This window comes from Ochotona princeps, chromosome 17 (genome assembly GCF_030435755.1).
Source record: "Ochotona princeps isolate mOchPri1 chromosome 17, mOchPri1.hap1, whole genome shotgun sequence".
Taxonomy (NCBI): Eukaryota; Metazoa; Chordata; class Mammalia; order Lagomorpha; family Ochotonidae; genus Ochotona; species Ochotona princeps.
In genome coordinates, this window is record NC_080848.1 from 28,081,881 (window position 1) to 28,101,774 (window position 19,894).

At 46.7% G+C, this 19,894-nt stretch overlaps 1 protein-coding gene across 3 annotated transcripts; it reads right to left on the reverse strand.

Moving 5' to 3' along the window:
* Nucleotides 1–997: 997 nt before the first annotated feature.
* Nucleotides 998–19,831, reverse strand: TUBD1 (tubulin delta 1). 3 transcript variants are annotated; one of them, XM_004590960.3, is made up of 9 exons: nucleotides 19,628–19,734; nucleotides 18,698–18,909; nucleotides 17,446–17,593; nucleotides 16,067–16,283; nucleotides 14,367–14,598; nucleotides 10,683–10,847; nucleotides 5,545–5,685; nucleotides 2,489–2,672; nucleotides 998–1,396 (listed from the first exon to the last, which is right to left on the reverse strand). In XM_004590960.3, exons 2-9 carry the CDS (start codon nucleotides 18,867–18,869, stop codon nucleotides 1,294–1,296), a joined length of 1,362 nt encoding a protein of 453 aa, XP_004591017.2. In that variant the 5' UTR covers nucleotides 18,870–18,909; nucleotides 19,628–19,734; the 3' UTR covers nucleotides 998–1,293. The 3 variants fall into 3 exon arrangements, with proteins under 3 accessions (XP_004591017.2, XP_058532527.1, XP_058532526.1); XM_058676544.1 differs by lacking the exon at nucleotides 18,698–18,909 and having other exon boundaries at nucleotides 19,630–19,831; XM_058676543.1 differs by lacking the exons at nucleotides 18,698–18,909; nucleotides 19,628–19,734 and adding an exon at nucleotides 18,414–18,591.
* Nucleotides 19,832–19,894: the final 63 nt, after the last annotated feature.

A 19,894-nucleotide genomic window follows, 5' to 3' on the forward strand; every position in this document is an offset into this window, starting at 1 on the left:
CAGCAGCGGAAAGGCAATCTTTTCCATAAGGAAAAAAAAAGTGAACCTGCACACTGTCATTTTTCCATATGAAAATAAGTCACCAGTAGTAGATTAGGCAGAAAGGGAATGTTCCTACTTGTAAGGGCCCTGCATGTGATGTGTCTGATGGAAAGCTCAGCTGGGAGGGTCCACACACCTGTTTGGTTCTTTGAGTGATCCGTATACATCCATTCCATCAAGCCCTCTTCCTCCTTGATGATTGTTTTCTCAGTTAAGTGGAAAATGTAGGTGAAGGCTCTTTCTCTTACTGGACAGCACAGAACTGGCTTCCCCACCAGCTGACCTCCCATCAGTAACACAGAAAACACTGAGGAACCAAAGCGAAAGCTGAACAATTTTCTCATACTCAGAAAGCAAAAAAACAGGGGGGAGGCCACATGTCCTTATTTAATTTTGCATTTAGGCATGGTTAGCATTTACCAAAATCCAGATATTTATTTACTTATTTATTTTTAAGATTTATTTATTTTTATTGGAAAGGCAGATATACAGAGAGGAGGAGACAGAGAGGAAGATCTTCCGTCCGATGGTTCACTCCCCAAGCGGCCACAACAGCTGGAGCTGTGCCAGTCCAAAGCCAGGAACTTCCTCTGGGTCTCCCACGCGGGTGCAGGGTCCCAAGGCTTTGGGCCGTCCTCCACTGCATTCCTAGGCTACAAGCAGAAAGCTGGATGGGAACTGGAGCCGCCAGGATTAGAACTGGTGCCCATATGGGATCCTGGCATGTTCAAGGAGAGGACCTTAACCGCTATGCTATTGCGCCGGGCCCAGGATATTTATTTTTAAAAAGCTGCAGAGTGTAAAACCTGGCCTGGTTAGAGACCATTCAGATGCATGCTGTCACTGTTGTATTGTATGACAAAGTCGCCCCCCTGTGGTCAAAGCATCCAATTCCACGTGGAGACAGGCCCAGTCGGCTTGAGGCGGTGCTGTGAATGCTAGCTTACTGTTTGGAGTGAGGACAGAATTGGGAACATGGGGACAAGGAGCACAGCTGTGGCAGTCCCCATCTCAGTAGAGTATTTCAAAGTTCCTCATAGAAGCAGCATTTTCTTATAAGAAACACAGCAACGTTTTCATTGAAAACATGATACTCTCCATTTTTAAAGTTTTTCTCGTTTTCCGTGGGTGGAGTGAGCAGAATGGAATTGGCACCCTACTCTGCTCCTTTGGCAGACATGACTTCGGGAGCCTCATGGAGAACAGTTTGATCCTGAAATGCCTGAAGGTACTTCTCCCCTTTATTCCTGATCAGAGGCTGCGGTAGCTGGCAATCACCTGCTCTAGTAATGTGAAGCTGTCCAAAAAGTCCTCCTCTTCAACTCCAAACTTCATGTACTGGTGAATGTAGGCTCTGGTGGAACAACACAGAAAATGGGAAGTCAGCGATTTCAGGATAATCAGTAACTTTTTCTTAAAAGACTTGTTTATTTGAAAGTAGGGTTACAGAGAGAGTGTTTTCATCCACTGGTTCACTCTCCAGATGGCCACAGTAACCGGGACTGGGCTGGGCTAAAGCCTGGAGTTTCTTCCAGGTCTCCCAAGTGGGTTCAGAGGCTGAAGCTGTTGGGCCATCCAGTGCTATCCCAGGCACTGGAATAGCATCCATAGGGGATATTGGCACTGAAGATGCCAGCTCAACCACCTTTGCCACAGTGCCAGCCCCATGAGTAACTTTTTTTATTGTAAGAGTTTATTTATTTTTATTGGAAAGTTATATTTACAGACAGAAGAAGTGACAGAGGGAAAGATTTTCCATCTGCTGGTTCACTCCCCGAGTGGCTGTAACGGCCAGAGTTGAGTTGATCAGGAGCTAGGAGCTTCTGGGTCTCCCTCATGAGTGCAGGGTCCCAAAACTGGGCCACCTTTTATGGCTTTCCCAAGTCATAAACAGGGAGCTGGAAGGAAAGTGCAGTGGCTGGGATATGAACCGGCTTCCATATGGGATCCCAGCAATGCAAAGTGAGGACTTTAGCTACTAGGCTACCGCGACAGGCTCAAACCAAGGGGTTATTACACAACCGATTCAGTTTATCACATAAGCTCTGTCAGAACCCAGTGTGGGTGTTGGTGAGATAGTTCAACAAGCTGATCCTCTACCCCCAGGCATTGGCATCCCATGTGGGCACTGGTTTGCATCCTGTCTACTCCACTTCCCATCCAGCTCTCTGCTTATGGCCTGGCGAAGCAGCACAGGATGCCCCAAGTCCTTGGGCTCCTGCACCCACCCGTGAGGCCCACAGGAAACTGCTGGCTCCTGGCTGCAGCCATCTGGGGAATGGAACAGCCTCTCCTTCTCTGCCTTGTGTACAGGGGAGATGGGATCTGACACAGACGTGCCAAGCCGTCAGGACCACTGTGTGGTGACCGCCAGCCCCTGCCTCCAGCATGGTGGCGCACTGTCCACCTCTCGTTTGTGTGGCTCTCGGTCTGACTGTCCACTTACTTTGAAGCAAACATATTCCACGCTCTGCCAACAATCCTGTCGAGAGGTTTTACTAAGAACTGGCTGTTGCTGACCAATGCTGCAGACTTCTCGTATTTTCTAAAGCCTCGCTGGGTCTTCCACACGTGGAAGGCATTCACAGGCTTTAACCAGGATGTGTAAAGAGCTGGCTCTTTAAATCCCCCTAGAGAAACAACACAAGCAAATAGTGTAAGTATTCACTGTGGAAACAAACGAGGGAGCACTCACTGGCATCCATTTCACCAAAAACCTTATATTTTTACTTTCAAACTAGCTTTTGGGTAAAGTATCCCTATTTTAGTACATGTGCTGCCAATGTGAGCACTAAAGTGTCTCTATTGCATTAACAAAGTAGAAATAATTCATGCTATTCAGAGAATCGTTAAGAAGAAAATGTAGGGCCCAGTGCAGTAGCCTAGTGGCTAAAGTCCTCAATTTACACACACTGGGATCCCGTATGGGTGCTGGTTCGAGTCCTAGCTGCTCTACTTCCCATCTAGCTCCCTGCTTGTGGCCTGGGAAAGCAACAAAGGATGGCCCAAAACCTTGGGACCCTGTGCCTACATGGGAGACCCAGAAGAAGCTCCTGGCTCCTGACTTCAGATTGGCTCAGCTCTGGCCAGTGTGGCCACTTAGTGAGTGAACCAGTGGATGGAAGATCTGTCCTTCTCTCTGTAAATCTGCCTTTCCAATAAAAATAATTTTTTTAAGATTTATTTATTTTTTAGTACAAAGTCAGATATACAGAGAGGAGGAGACAGAGAGGAAGATCTTCTCTCTGATGATTCACTCCCCAAGTGGCTACACTGGCTGGAGCTGCGCTGATCTAAAGCCGGGAACCAGGAGCTTCTTCTGGGTCTCCCACACAGGTACAGGGTCCCAAAGCTTTGGGCCGTCCTCGACTGCTTTCCCAGGCCACAAGCAGGGAGCTGGATGGGAAGTGGAGCTGCCGGGATCAGAACCGGCGCCCATATGGGATCTCGGGGCGTTCAAGGCGAGGACTTTAGCTGCTAGGCCACTGTGTTGGGCCAGGCCCAAAAATAAATAATTTTTGTTTTTAAAAAAGAAAATGTGAAAACTACCAGAATAGGTGAATTGCTCAACTGAGATGGCTATCAACATTTTGTTGACCTCCAACTCCACTTTGTGTGTTTAATTTTTTAAAAGCATTTATTTCTTGGAAAGGTAGGCAGAGATCTTGTATCTGCTGGTTATTCCCTAGATGGCTACAGCAGCCTAGGCTGGCCAAGCTAAAACCAGGATCCAGGATCTCCATCCTTGTCTTCATGTGGGTGGCACGGACCCAAGCATTTAGGCTGTTGTTCCCTGCTTCCTGGAACATTAGCAGAGGGTTGGATCAGAAGTAGAGCAGCCAGGACTTGAACCTGCACTCAAAAGGGTGTGGTTTTCCAAAGAGATGGCTTGACCCTCTGAGTCTCAACACCTACCCCAGAATTCCCTTATTTGGTCTAGCAGTTGAGACATCACTTAAAACTCCTACATCCCCTAAGTGCCTAGGTTTAATTCCCAGCTCTAGCTCCTAAATCTAGCTTCATGCTATTTTTTTTTTTTTAAAGATTTATTCATTTTATTACAGCCAGATATACACAGAGGAGGAGAGACAGAGAGGAAGATCTTCCATCCGATGATTCACTCCCCAAGTGAGCCGCAACGGGCCGATGCGCGCCGATCCGATGCCAGGAACCTGGAACCTCTTCCGGGTCTCCCACACGGGTGCAGTGTCCCAATGCATTGGGTCGTCCTCAACTGCTTTCCCAGGCCACAAGCAGGGAGCTGGATGGGAAGTGGAGCTGCCGGGATTAGAACCGGCGCCCATATGGGATCCCGGGGCTTTCAAGGCGAGGACTTTAGCCGCTAGACCACGCCGCCGGGCCCTAGCTTCATGCTATTGTAGGCAGTGGGGTTGGGCAGACGGGGATGGTTTGAGTGACTGGGTCTCTGCCACCCTGTGTGAAGCCTGGATTGAGTCCCTGGATTCAGCCTGGACCAGTCCTTCCCACTGCAGGCATTTGGGGGAGTGAGGAAGCATAGGGGAATTCTCTGTGTCTGTCTCTAGAATTGAATACAATATTTTAATTCTCTCATTTTAAAATTTAAAATGGCAAGTATAAAGAAAATATCTGGGCTCGGCAGCGTGGTCTAGTGGCTAAGGTCCTCGCCTTGATCCCATATGGCCGCTGGTTCTAATCCCGGTGGCTCCACTTCCTCTCTATCTCTGTATATCTGACTTTGTAATACAAATAAAATAAATCTTAAAAAAAAAAAATATCTGATAGACTTGAAATGATTTGTTTTTAATTATTAATTCTTTTTTTTTAAAAGATTTATTTATTTTTATTACAAAGTCAGATATACAGAGAGAGGAGGAGAGACAGAGAGGAAGATCTTCCATCCGATGATTCACTCCCCAAGTGGCTACACTGGCTGGAGCTGTGCTTATCTAAAGCCGGGAACCAGGAACCTCTTCTGGGTCTCCCACACGGGTACAGGGTCCCAAGGCTTTGGGCCATCCTCGACTGCTTTCCCAGGCCACAAGCAGGGAGCTGGATGGGAAGTGGAGCTGCCTGGATTAGAACCGGTGCCCATATGGGATCCCGGGGCATTGAAGGCGAGGACTTTTAGCCGCTAGGCCACGCCGCCGGGCCCATGATTAATTCTTTAAGAGGTGCCATTAAAACTGCGTTGTTGGGTTTTCCTTATAAACACCAGGAACAAAAAAGGTTGAAGTTTTCTGAAAATTTCAGAAAATGTTGAAGTCATCAAGTAAGGTTAAATAAACCTAAAGATTTGCTATAGGAAGCAGATAAGCCTCCCGAGCTTTCAGAATGCTGTCCCAGAGGCCAGTGGCTGTCCAACAGTTCCTGTTCTCCCCTTCATTAGTAACAGAGTCCCCATGCTGTAACTGCCCAGAGCCCGCCCTGCCAGCTGGTGTGACATGGGACTTAGCCTCCCAGTCAGAGGGAGCACTAGGCCAGTCCTGGGAAGGCGGGGGCTGCACTTTAATTTTTGCTTACCCGGATCTGCAGTGTGCACTTCTTTTCCACGAAGGATGAGCAGGTTAGCAATGGAAGTGTTGAAGTGCAGCTCCTGGCTGATGAACGCTTTGTCCAGGGGAGGAAGTCTTGACAAAGGAGGTCGTACTTGCCAGTTAATACCTGCCTCACACATGGACACACAGAGAGAGTTCAGAATGGAGTCTGTATGTGTATGTATGTTTTCCATAAGTTTTTGACATGTAAAACTGATGCTTTCTCTAATTGTTTAAAAGTTCTTATCTAGTTGACCTAAAGTGACTTAAAATACTGAATTCTGAGAAAGGGATGAAATACCATGGAATATTCAAGAATGGCATAAATACGTGCAATGGAATTCTACTTGGCCATAAAAAGGAACTGGAACTAAGTATTGATAAGAACAACAATACTGATGAATCCAAAAATCCTCATGCCAAGTGCAATCATTGGGTCTCAGAAGCTTGCCTGCTGGGCAGGTGCTGCGGGCACAAGGCTCAGCTACCACTCAGGAGGCCCACATCCTGCACTACAGGAGGAGTTGTGCAGGCCCATGTCCCGCCTCCCCAGCACACCCAGCTGCTGGTGAATGCTGCCCCACATTCCCCAACAAAGGGTCCAAAGGAACTTTCTGAAAATACTCTACCCTGATTGTGGTGGTGCCAAAACTTACACACCTACAGAAGGACAAGCTTCAATCTGCAGACCTTTATGAACACACAAGACACATGCAGACATTAAGGGATGGGGGCTGGCAATGTGGCATGGCTGGGTAAACTGTTACCTGCAGCATCAGCATCTCACATGGGCACTGGTTCAAGTCCTGGCTGTTCTGCTTCAAATCCAGCTTCCTGCTGATGTGCCAGGGAAGGCACTATACAATGATCTGCATTCTTCGATCCCTGAACCTACATGGGAGACCCAGTTAGAATTCCAGGCTCCTAGCTTTGGCCTGGACCAATCCTACTATTGTGGCCATTTGCATGTGAACCAGAACTGGAAGATCTCTTTCTCTTGTGTATAGGTGTCCCTCTCCATAACATGGAAAAAACTAAACCAATGGGAAATTCTAACATCTAAAGAAAATTTAAAAAGTATGCAGCAAAGGAGAAGCAGCCCCAGTAGAGGCCATGGTTGCACTGTGGGCAGTGTCTCCTTGGTCACGACGATGTAAAGCTGAAGTCTGCCTTGGCCGGTGGAAAGGGCATGGGGGACAGGGGTGCTCGCAGGGCTCAGGAAGCAATGTGGGACAAACCATTGTGCCCTGACCTTTTAGTCCCCAATGGTGACAGATACCACCTAGTGAGTCAGTAAGCAGGTACAAAGAGATGAACACAACTGCTGGCTCTCGGGAGGCCGAGGTAAGGAGAGGTCTAAGGGCTTATCTTGTAAATTATTTGGCTCTTTAATCCCTGTGAATATGTGTACTGTGACACATATATCATAGAAGAGTGCTTAACTATCAAAAAAGAATGAGATGTGCCCCCAGAGCTGAATGGGAAAGAAGGCTATAGTGTACAAGTATGTCAAAAAGCAAGCTGTAGGACCAAAAATATGTCATTGTGGGGTCAGGTTTGTTCTCTACAACTCTGTTTTTGTCCCAGTACACCCTCAGAGCTGTCCCTCTTTAGTTTTCACATACATGAATTAATCCAGAGTAGTCCAAGTAAATCAATCAGTGATACAGAATTTTTGAATGTTTTTAAATGGGATGATAATAAACCAGTAAGCTCATTATTTAGCTTAGAGCACAGTGCCAAGTCAAAGGCCATGGGGAGGATTTTCCCAAACCTTATATATTTTTTCCTTTTTTTTTTTCTTATTGCAAAGTCAGATTTACAAAGAGGAGAGACAGAGGCAAAGATCTTCCATCCACTGGTTAACTCTCCAAGTGGCCACAACAGCTGGAGCTGAGCAGATCTGGAGCCAGGAACCAGGAACTACTCTCAGGTATCCTATGTAAGTGCAGGGGTCCCAAGGCTTTGTGCCGTCCACAACTGCTTTCCCAGACCACAAGCAGGGATCTAGGAGCTGGATGGGAAGTGGAGCAGCTAGGACACAAACTGGTGTCCATATGGAATCCTGGCACATGCAAGGTGAGGACTTTAGTCACTAAGCTACTGTGCCAGGCCCCCAGACCTTATATTTTCACCTTGACACCATCAGCATTATCCTGCGAAGCCGTCTGGGTGCCATCCACTTCTCCTGTGTACGAAAAGGAGGGCCTCTCAGTTATCCCAAGTGTATGGGACAAGGGGCTGTGCTCAGACTCGCCTGAGCAGCACAAACCGCCTCTGCTCCCAGAGCACAGCGTCCTGGACTTGGGTTCACAGGATGAAACCTCTGGGGGCCTCTGGTGGCAGTGGGTGAAATTTCACCCAAGGGGATATGACTCATTAGGGGACAGAAGTGGCAAAGAGAAGGCAGCCTTCCAACTTGCCCCTGCCTGCTGGCAAGCACGTACGCATGGTGTCAGCTCCTGTGCTGGCCGGGACTGGCCTTCATAACCAAGAGTGTACTACAGCAGTGACAGTTGTGTGAGTGTCACTTCCTCCCCACCCACTCTGAGATCCCTGTTTCCCACTGTTGCTAAGACATGTGCAAATGGACACACTGCTGATGGCTTAGAAAGGGACTGACTCTTTAACCAGGGCAGTTGGATTACAGAGGAACGATTATAAACCAGATCCTTCTACCTGGTTTGTGCAACAAACACATCGTTTTTACATAGGTTCAAATTGTAACTGAAAAACTATTGATACCCTCAAGTCGCACATAGGAAGATGACAGAGCAAACTGGTTCAGTGATCTAAGCAAGCTCAGGGCAGAACATCTCATGCTACCCTGAGGGACTCTGTGTTCCCTCAGACGTTAACAGGTACTGCTAGAAAAACAAGTACTCATGCCAAAAAATTCAGGAAGCACTACTTTAAGATGTAATCTTTCTGCTTCTCGCCACACTTCTGGCACTGTTATGTCAGCTCCATAAGCTAAGACAAGTGAGTGTGGAGAGCATTCACTGCCACAGGTGCTTGCCTGTGTGCTTGCACCTTGCGGTGAGCTGTGTGTGCTGCAAAAACAACACACGTGACAACACAGCAGCTTCTTGCAACTCCCTCCCAGACCCTGCTGAGCTGAGAGGGGATTTCTTAATATGAATGTACAAGAAAGCAAAAAGGGGATGAGAGGATAATGGCAACAAGACACTGTGAGCTGGCAAGCAAACAAGTAATTGTTCAACTGAGGGAAGCTGAAACGTGTGCCTGCAGTGGCACTCTAGGCAGCAGGAGCAGAGGAGGGCACGTGTGTGAGCAGCAGTGAGAGTGCCTGTGCCCTGCAGCAGGGGCAGAGCCCCCTCCATCCTGCGAGAAGGCTTCTGCTCAGGAAAGACCAAGCCAGCGACGCCCCACCTTGGTGACACCAGACACAGCCCTACAGAGAAGCTCAGGGAAAGCCAGTCACAGAGAAGCTTCCGCACTGGAAGGTACCTCCCTTGGCCAGATTGGCAGCCAGTGTTCTGTGCCTCCAGTAAGGGGACAGCAGGAGTGATATGACTCACCAAGACGTGTGCTCACCAGTAAAGCAGCCAAGTAGATCACCTTGCTGTCTGTGAAAGCCACGTGAGGCTGCAGAGTTTAGGAGGGTCTGTCCAGTGCCCAGGGGAACTCATTCAGACAAGAAGTGAGTGCCAGCTCGGCTGGGCCAGTGCTGCAGACTCCAACAGAACACAAGACAGGCAAAAGTCCCCACCCTCGGGAAGACTGTTTTCTATAGCGATGAGTGAAAGGCCCACCCCAAGGAGTCTGAGGATGCTGAGGACCAAGAGAAAACTCTGAAGCTTTAAGACAAAGCAAAACAGGGAACCTGAATGGCATGGGACTTCTCAACAGGGATACTAGAGGCTAGGAGCTAGCTGATCAAAGCCTTGGAAATAATGAAAACAGTTCACAAACTGGAGCCCATGCCTGGCAACACTGGCATGCAAGGGCACAGGCAATATCCTGGCACTTACAGCTGCAAAGATTTTACCTTCCTATGCGCTCTTTATTGCTTTTCAACAGATCTATTTAAAAGAGATGGAGAGTGAGAAACAGAGCGCAAGAGAGATTTCCCACCCCTGATCTACTGAAGCTCTTGGGCCATACTCTGCCGCCCTCTCAGGCAGCAGAGCTAGATCAGACTTGAATTGGTGCCCACGTGGGATGCAGGCAACAGCAGGCAGTGGCTTAACCACCTGTGCCACAATGCCAGCCCCTGAAACAATTGGTAATGAACTGCCAAGCAGTGAAGAAGCCCTTCTGCTGAGTACATGATGTAGCAGTTGGGACGCTGCTAAGGAGGCCTGTCCCTCACGTTGTTGGAGTGCCTGGTTCAAGTCCTGGTTCCTCCCCCCGCTGTAGCTTCCTGCTGGTTTGTACCGCAACAGGCAGCAGCAGTTGCTGGTGTACATCCTGGACCCCTGCTATCCTTGTGAGAGATGCAGACTGAGCTCCAGGCCCCTGGTTGGAACCAGACAAGCCCTGGCAATGCTGGGCATTTGAGGAGTCCATCAGCAGACAGAAGATCTCTAAGTGTCTCTCTCTGCTTGCCTTTCAAGTGAAATGGAAAGGAAAAAGGAAGGAAGAGAAAAAAAATGAAAAAAGCTCTCCTGGGATGCCCTCTATTTCACAGGAAGCTCGTTGGCTTGAAGAAGGGGTAGTGATTTCAACTAGTCCAAGCTGGTTTTTATTGAGAGTTCCAGGCCAGGCATTTTTCCCAGCTGTGCATATTCTATTAATTTTTTTTTTTTAAGATTTATTAATTTCCATTGGAAAGGTAAATTGGATTTACAAAGAGAAAGACAGAGAAAAAGATCTTCCATCCACTGGTTCACTCCTCATGTGGCTGCAATGGCCAGAGCTCAGCCTATCCAAAGCCAGGAGTCTAGAGCTTCTTCCGGGTCTCCCACGTGAGTGCAGGATCCCAAGGCTTTGGGCCGTCCTCTACTACTTTTCCAGGCCACAAGCCGGGAGCTGGATGGAGAGTGGAGCAGCCAGGACATGAACCCAGCACCTATATGGGATCCCAGCGCTTGCAATGTGAGGATCTAGCCACTGAGCCATCACACCAGGCCTGGGCTGCATACTCTTAAAATACTATACCTTCTTCCATTTTTGCATTAGAAATTAGCATTTGTCTCAGATGCTTGAGGAGACCGGCCCAAGTAAACGCACTGTATGCCAATGAATTCTCTGACATTTGAGGAATGTTGCGAACACTCAGCATTTTGAATTCAGGATGGGGCACTAAATTCTCCATTAAGTCTCCTGTAAAGAAAAAAAAAATCTGTTGCTGTTGGCCTATGTCACAATCATGATTTGATGATTTTCCAAGCCAAATGTTCTGCTGTAAGGACTAGAATTATTTAAAATAAAATTTCAGAGACAGCCTTTACAACAGACCCATCTTTGCTTCATTTCAGCATGGGTAAGAAAACATTTTGCCAAGGAGAAAACAAGAATTCAGAAACTGAGTACCTGGAAATGTCAGTGAAATATTTAGCTAAATCCCAGAGAAACAAAGCCAGCCTGAGAACAGAGCCACTTGTCTTGTCACTGCGCTCACTGGAGATTCCTTGAGGAATTTTCCTACATCTTTCATTTATTTTACCTGCTTAAATGATCATCAGAACCTGTGAACATGAAACTTGACTTGGAAAGAAGATTAGTAATTCCTAGAAACAAGAATGTGACTGTCTCTAGAAACTTGTATTTACTGTGAAACTTGTATTTATCGTGAAATAGAACTAAGGAGAAAGGCGAAGTTGCTTTATGTTCACAGCTGTCTTATTTATTTATAGAAAATACTTAAAGGTGAGAAAAAGCTGTATTACCACAACATGAATCATAAACTTTATAACATTAAGCATAAGTTTGTATCTCCTGCCAAAAGAAAACAACAAATTTTGACACAAACTTCTACCAAAATGCTGGATAAATGGCTGCATTAAAAGCAGAGTGGCTGGGGCTTGAAAGGCTCCTCTGACTTGGGGTGCAGGCATCCCAATAAGTGGCTTAACTAGCTGTGCCAAATCCTTTTCTGTAATCTTTTTTTTTTTTAAGATTTATTTATTTTTATTACAAAGTCAGATATACAGAGAGGAGGAGAGACAGAGAGGAAGGTCTTCTCTCTGATGATTCACTCCCCAAGTGAGCCGCAAAGGCCAGTGCTGTGCTGATCTGAAGCCGGGAACCAAGAACCTCTTCCAGGTCTCCCACGCGGGTGCAGGATCCCAAGGCTTTGGGCCGTCCTCGACTGCTTTCCCAGGCCACAAGCAGGGAGCTGGATGGGAAGTGGAGCTACCAGGATTAGAACTGGTGCCCATATGCGATCCCGGTGCGTTCAAGGTGAGGACTTTAGCCACTAGGCCACTGCGCCGGGCCTGTAAAATACAAATCTTAACACAGGAGCCAGGAACTTCTTTCAAATCTCCCACCTGGGTGCAGGTTCCCAAAGCTTTGGGTCTTCCTCTAATGTTTTCTCAGGTCCCAAGCAGGGAGCTGGACTGGCAGTGGAGCACAAATTGGCCCCCATATGGGATGCCAGTGCTTGTAGGTAAAGGATTAGCCAATTGAGCCAATGTGCCAGCCCAATAAATCTTTTTTATTATTATTATTAAATCAAGGTCATTCCCTTAAGGCAGATTTCTCTGACCCTTCAGCCTAGGTCTAATTCCTTCATGATACATTCCCCTGGAGATGTCAGACCACTGAAGTCTGCAATTACATGTTCTTGGTGTCATTATTTGATTAATGTTTCTGTTAAACTGACACAGCCTGTGATGACTCCCCACTATCTTCCCAACATTTACTACAGTCCCTGGCACACAGCAGGAATATATAAATATTAATGGAGTGAACAGATGTGTACCCAATATGGTTAAGTCCTGTGGGATGCACAGAAATTAACATGGCACACTGCTCCAAGGAAGCTGCAAATGATTGGCAACTACAGACTGTGCACGCAGCAAAATCTGTCTCTAAGGAAACAAATGCTCTGGTTACAATAGCAGCAACTAGCTGAAGGGAGATTGCTGCTTTTGTTAAAAAACAAAAAACAAACAAACAAACAAACAAATATATATATATATATATATATATAAGACAGAGTGGCAGAAAGAGATCTTCCACTGATTGGTTCACTCCCGAAATGGCTGTGACACCCAGTACCTGGCCAGGCTGAAGCCAGGAGCCTGGGTGGCAAGAGGCCAAGCATCTGAGCCATCTTCTGCTGTTTTCCCAGGTATATTAGCAGAGACCTGGACTGGAACTGGAACCTGGATTTTGATATGGGATACTTGCGTTGCAGTTGGCAGCCTATTCTGATGCCACAACACTAGCCCAGAGGTCACAAGCAGGGAGCTGGATGGGAAGTGGAACAGCCAGGACATAACCCATATGGAATCCCAGCAATTTGCAAGGTGAGCATTTAGCTCCTGAACCACCATGTCGGGCCTAGTAAATACATTTTTATAAGATTTACTTATTTGAAAGCGATGTTTCTACTGGCTAAAGTCCTCACCTTGAACGTTCCGGAATCCCAAATGGGCACCGGTTCTAATCCTAGCAACTCTACTTCCCATTCAGCTCCCTAATTGTGACCTGGGAAAATAGTCAAGGACGGCCCGGTCTTGGGATCCTCCACCCGCATGGGAGACTCAGAGGAGGCTTCTGGCTCCTAGCTTCAGATCAGCTCAGCTCCAGCCATTGCAGCTACTTGGGAAATGAACCATCAGACGGAAGATCTTTCTATCTCTCCTCCTCTCTGTACATCTGACTTTCCAATAAAAATAAATAAATCTTAAAAAAAAAAAAGGAAGAAAGGTAGAAACAACCTAGATGTCTGTTAACGGGTGAATGAATAAACAAAACATGATGTGTCCATACAAGGGGATATTATTCAGCCATCAGAGGAATGAAGAACTGACATATTATGATGCGAATGAACTTTGAACAGACTGTGCTAAGTGAAAGACGCCAATCACAGAAGGCTGCATATTGTACTATTCCATTTAGAAAAGACAAATCCAAGGATATGGAAAGGAGACTAATGGCCTAGGACCAGAGGCTCTGAGTGAAAATATGGAGCAGTTGTAGGGTTACAGCTATAGGGTTTTTTATAGAGTGGTGAATATGATGGATGGTGAACATGTTAAAAAGTAAACTAATTTGTATGGGTTGTGAATTAGATCTCACAAAGTTAAAGTTAAAGGGCTCGGCACGGTGGCCTAGTACCTAAAGTCCTCAATTTGTACATGCCAGGATCCCATTTGGTTACTGGTATGTATCCCAGCTGTTCCACTTCCCATCCAGCTCCCTGCTTGTACCCTGGGAAAGCAGTAGAGGATGGCCCAAAGCCTTGAGACCCTGCATCTGCATGGGAAATCTGGAAGGAGCTCTAGGCGTCTGGCTCTGGCAGGTGTGGCCACTTGGGGAGTGAACCAGCAGACAGAAGATCTTTCTCTGTCTCTCTTTCTCTCTCTAAATCTGACTTTCCAATAAAAATAAATAAATCTTTTAAAAAAATGAGTTGCAATTACAGAAGAAAAAGAACCCAGATGATGGAATCAGTGTTTTTCTCTATTATTTTTCTGAGAAATTTATCAATTTCTCAAAACTTTTCCACAGGACAATTCAGAAGCTTAGCAGAGCCCTGAGCAGAGCTGAAGAAAGGTTTTGGAGAGGATGGAAACCTGAGAATACTCTGGGCAGAGAGAAGGAGGTGGTAAAAGATCAACTTGGAGAACCTAAGACTTTTGCTTGCTAAGAGCATGAGGGGGGTGATACCTAGAGGATTTCTTCTGTAGTGAGATGAGCCTTCGGCAGAGTAGGTGGGCTGGAACACACTCCCCAGCTGGTGCGCAAGGACTTGGTTTATGTCACGGAAGGAGATCTGCTTGATATTCATGAGCTTGGCACAGATCTTATGGATGGCATCGTTCTCATGAACAAGGAGGGCGTCTGAAGATCGGTACAGGTGGGACAGGGTCAAGATGGAGTTGTAGTTCTGAACAATCACCTGGAGGGGGAAAGGCAGGAGAGAACAGTGGTGACAAGGGTAGATTTGAAAGGCATTCCTTCGCAGTTCAAAATCCTGGCTCTGCAGCTTTCTAGCTGTGTGAACATGGGCCAGTTATTCAGTATCTATGATGCATTCCCTCATTTGTAAAATGGGCATAAGAATTAAAACAGCCTTTTTAAAATTATGAGGATTAGGTAAAGCATGGAGAATGGTACCATGTACATGGTCAGGGTACCACAAACATTGCCTGTTGCCATCACAGGCCCTTCCCTCATCGCTTCCCGTGGTGACTTGTCTCATTTTGTTTTCTTTATACTATTAGAATGATCAATGGGAAATTGGCCCATATACAAATTTCTTCTCAGTAGAAAGAAATAAGATGATCTGAAGGTGGGCAAAGGCACTATAAACTCCAACATGAAGCCAAGGTCTCTGCTGTACATGGGGTAGCTAAAGGACCAACTGGGAAAGGTTCTCTGAGAGAAGCAGTCATCTTCTTTGGAATTTTCTTTTTAATTAATTTATTTTTATTGGTAATGCAGAGATGCAGAGAGAGAAAGAAAATGGAGAGAGGAGAGACACACAGAGAGTTTCCATTTACTGGTTCACTCTGTAAATGGCTGCAGTGGCCAGAGCTGCGCTGGTTTGAAGCTAGTAGGCAGGAGCTATTTCTGGGTCTCCCTTGCGGGCACAGGGACCCAAGGCCTTGGGCTGTCTTCTACTGCGTTTCCACAAACAGGGTGCTGGATGGGAAGTGAAGCAGCTGGACACTAGCTGGCACCTATATGGGATCCTGGATCCTGCAGGGGGAGCTTCAGCAAGTTGGGCCATTGCACTGATTCCAGAAGACCTGTTTGTTATTCCTTTTTCCTCTCTCTCTTTCTCTCTCTGTAATTCTGTCCTTCATAATAAATTTTTATAATCTTTTTTTTTTTAAAGATTTATTCATTTTATTACAGCCAGATATATACAGAGGAGAGACAGAGAGGAAGATCTTCCGTCCGATGATTCACTCCCCAAGTGAGCCGCAACGGGCCGACGCGCGCCGATCCGAAGCCGGGAACCTGGAACCTCTTCCGGGTCTCCCACGCGGGTGCAGTGTCCCAAAGCATTGGGCCGTCCTCAACTGCCTTCCCAGGCCACAAGCAGGGAGCTGGATGGGAAGTGGAGCTTCCGGGATTAGAACCGGTGCCCATATGGGATCCCGGGGCTTTCAAGGCGAGGACTTTAGCTGCTAGGCCACGCCGCCGGGCCCATATAATCTTTTTTTTTTTATAGGAAAGCAGAAAAATGAAGTCACCTAATGACATCTTTCCCAAAATGTATCCCTAATAAGTGACATGACTATCCCATATTGTATCGTCACTCTTGATGTAACTTAACACTTCCAAAGGATGAGATCAATCTTTCAACCACATTTTTAAAATGCAATAAAAACAAACATTTTCAGTTAATATTTTCATACCTCACCAGTTCCATAAGGCCATATAATCTGATTCATTCTCAAAGAGTTTGAGAATTGATCTTGTAAATTCTGTGTAATGAAGGTTCCAAGTCCTGATCCTGTGCCCCCAGCCATACTCATTATGATGAAAAAGCCACTCAAAGAGTCACATTTCTCCACTTCCTTCTGGATCAAATTCATTATTGATTCTTGATGCCTGGGTCCATGAACAGAGTAACTGCAGTGACAAGAGATAAACAACATGTTTCATTTTAACCAGAGAGGTGCGAGACCAATAAAATGATTTGGGTAGGGGCCCTTTCAAAGCTATGGAAGTGGGGCCAGCATTGTTGTGTAACAGGTAAAGCCACCACCTGCAATGCCGCCATCCCACACGAGTGCAGGTTCATGCAGTGGCTGGGAAAAGCGGTGGAAGATGGCTTAAGTGTTTGAGCCCCTGCTACCCTCACAGGAAACCTGGAAGAGGCTCCTGGCTTTAGCCTGGTCCACCTCTGGCAGTTGTAGCTATCTGGTTAGTGAACCAGAGGATAGGAGAGAAGACCTCTGTGTGTGTGTCTCTGCCTTCCTCTCTGTAATTCTGGCTGTGAAATAAATTAAAGAAAAATTAAAGCTATGGAAGTGTACTAACTGATGAAAAGTACCCTGAAGAACACAGTTTTAAATATACAAATGAAATATATTCAATGGGCACATAGAACTACTAGAAAAACTTCACAGGGTATAGAATGTTCTCTTCTAGAAGCCATCGCTTTAGCTGGAGCTTTCAATCAGAAGGTAGTTCTACAAACTGATGGGACAATGTCCTGTTCAAAGGTCACAATAGTGATCCTGGAGCAGTGGTTCTCCAACTCTCAGCCCCCTGAAAGCCAAGAAAGATCCCTTCAGCTGGCCCTTCCCCAAATCAATCCATTCAGGATGTCTGGAAGCCAGGCTTGGGGCATGCAAAAACCCCAGGATAGCACAATGGGCAGGAACTGTGGGAGCCCTTCCTTGCAGCACTCCCCATCCCTGAACTGCCTGCTGGGTGAGAATACTACATCCATGAAGCTTCATAGGCTCCATTCTCTTTCTTACAGAGACTATCTGGGAACAGTGGGAGTCGCTGAACAAAGCATCGAACACCTCAAAACCAATCTGCCACACTGGCTAATAATATAAGCTAGTTTGCAGCAGGTCAGTGAAGATGAAAAACCAGGCACAGGTTCCTTGGTTTCATCATTTCCTTTACCGGAAGGATAGACATAGAGACAGACTGATGTCAGATTCGAAATTTTCAAACAGTAATTGCGAGGCTGTATGCTCAGTCGGCCAGCTGTAACTACACTGTTAGCAACAACGTAGCGGCATCAAAACTGAAAATCCATGAGGAATTTTCTTACCCAAATGCCCAGTTGTTTCCTGAACCTTGTTTTTGACAGAAGCACGCATGCTGACCATACTTCCATCGACCCGACTGAGCAGCCTTTGACAGTGTTTGATTAATAACTTTAGGTTCCATGTCAATGAGTACAGCCCGGGCAACTGGAACTAAAAAGGGAAACAAAATCAAAAAGAAAATATACTTCACATGTCTTATTTGAGAAATTCAGATCATACGTATCCAGGTCCAAAAAATAACATCCAGGGGTTGAAAACTGAAAGAAATCTAGAGGGGCAGCAGTGGGCATATGCATATTTTCAGATGAATCACTAAGGGCTACAATGATGACTTGGATCAGGCCTGCTGAGAGGAAGATAAAGTCAACCAGCCCTGGAAGGTTTCATGGGAACAAGGAGACACCTTAGCACTTTATCACAGAACACCAGTGACCCGATCTACCACAGATGGATGCATCCAATGGAGCAGCACGCTCACAGGTACAAAATACCACACACACAATGCTCACACGTGCGAACAGAGGATGAAAAGGATGTGGTGGAAGTGATGGACGGGGCAGGAGGCAGCACTGTGGTGCAGCAGGTTAGGCCATCATGAGCAATGCAGGCACCCCCCATGGGTGCTGGTTCCAGTCCTTGCTGCTCCTCTTACCATCCAGCTCCCTACTAACATGACTGAGAAAGCAGCAGAGGATGGCCCAAGTGCTTGGCACCTGTACGCATGTGGGAGACCCCAAGGAAGGGGAGACATTCGTTCGTCAGTCTAAAGCTTAGAACGGAGTCTGGATTAAGTCATTTGTGTTAAAAAAAAAAAAAAAAAAAAAGCACATTACCAGAGACTGAAATTTCCCAGAGAGCACTACAAAGAACAGCACACAGTGCAAACACTGGGAAAGTTCTGGTTCTGAGGAGCAGAAGAGGCTTGCTTGACTAATGTGATCCAACTGGGTAGAGAAGTGAAGGGAGTTACACAAAGAGCAGTTCCTTTTGGTAACTAGGAGGTCACCAGAAGCTGTTTTCAGAATTCGAAATGGGGTCGGGGTCAGATGCAGGACTGCAGTTGGTTTAAGCAGCATTCTTCCCTCAAGAATCTTGAGTGTGGAGGTAAGATGGAGGAAGGAAGCTCTGCTCAAGAGGGGAGTTTGGCTGGTGAGATCTGAGCCAGAGATGGGAGGCTAAGGCGGTGACCAGAGGAAGGAAGGGCCAGTTCCCAGGAGGCTGTGGGAGTGAGGGAGGACTGTGGGCCACACATACCGCCATCCTCCTCCTCCCTGAAGAATCTTTCCATGCATGAAGCTAGATAGGCCTCATTCTCTTTCTTAGAGCAGAATATCTGGGAACCGTGTGAGTCACTGAACAAAGTGTCGAACACCTCAAAACCAATCTGATTGCCGCACTGGCCAAGCTGCAGTGTTACCACGGACATACTGAGCCGCAAACCAGGTCCCCTCAAAACATCGAGCCACCTGCAATAGAAATCATACCGGCTTTTAGACCCGGCAAATTACTAGTAGGAAAAGAAGAAAATGCAGTTTGTGCTTATAGATCAAGAAACATAACTTTAAAATGTCATGTGTCATATGTACATGGCTTTGAAGAAGAAAAAGAATTATGCTGCCTAAGGGCCAGTCACTCAAAGAAGTTCTACTATTACTTTAAGTAGTTTCAGGATTTGTAATACATGATTCCCTAATCCATTCACAGCCAGTTCTGTAGTTTCCAACATCCGATTTGGACTTCAACCATGTTCTCAAGCACTTATTTAAACAAAAACCCAAAAGGAAGGTTTGTTGAAGGCATCAGCAGTACGCATTTCACGCCATATAAACATCAGAAATTAACGACCGTCCTTCCAATTAACTTTCATTTTCTCTCGTCTAGTTAAGTCTCTCCCCACCAACCGCCTTCCCGTCAACTCCAGTCTGTCAGCCTGACAGAAAAGGTCGGCGTGTAGCTCCTGGAAGGCAGCAGGAGAGAGAGGACAGAGAGCGGGTCTTCGTGGTCCCTAACAAGGACTCGAAGGCAGGCCTCCCCATGGATCCAGGCACCTGGCGTTGGGCAGCGAGCCGCCCGGGGGGAAGGACCTGCCCTCGCGGCTCTGAAGGCTCCGGTGCCTTCCCAGCCCACCGACCCAGTGCTTGCGCAGAGCCCGGGCGTCCGCTCTCCCCGCCGGCCGCTACTCACACGGTTCCGGTCCCGTTCAAACTTCAAGAGGCTCCACCTCCTCACCATGCGCATGCTCACTGGCACCACTAAAAAAGCGACTAAGAACGAACGCGCAGGTTCCACAAACGATATTTTGTTGTGTATTTTTTTTTTCTATTCATAAAGGATAATCATGCCTGTTCGATTTCCATTTATCAACCCCTGCTAAGGTACGCATGCTCACTGTCCATCAAACGCTTCAGCTCACAGTGCGCATGCCCCAATTTCCAGGCGCGGCTTCACCTG

What these genes read in the sequence shown, in the direction of transcription:
- TUBD1 (XM_004590960.3), bottom strand. Translation starts at nt 18,869, where the DNA reads ATGTCCGTGGTAACACTGCAGCTTGGCCAGTGCGGCAATCAGATTGGT. An exon ending in GGAAACAACTGGGCATTTGG is followed by an intron (nt 16,284 to 17,445) that starts GTAAGAAAATTC and finishes TTGTCACTGCAG; the next exon opens with TTACTCTGTTCATGGACCCA. An exon ending in TGGAATATGTTTGCTTCAAA is followed by an intron (nt 1,397 to 2,488) that starts GTAAGTGGACAG and finishes TTGTTCCACCAG; the next exon opens with AGCCTACATTCACCAGTACA.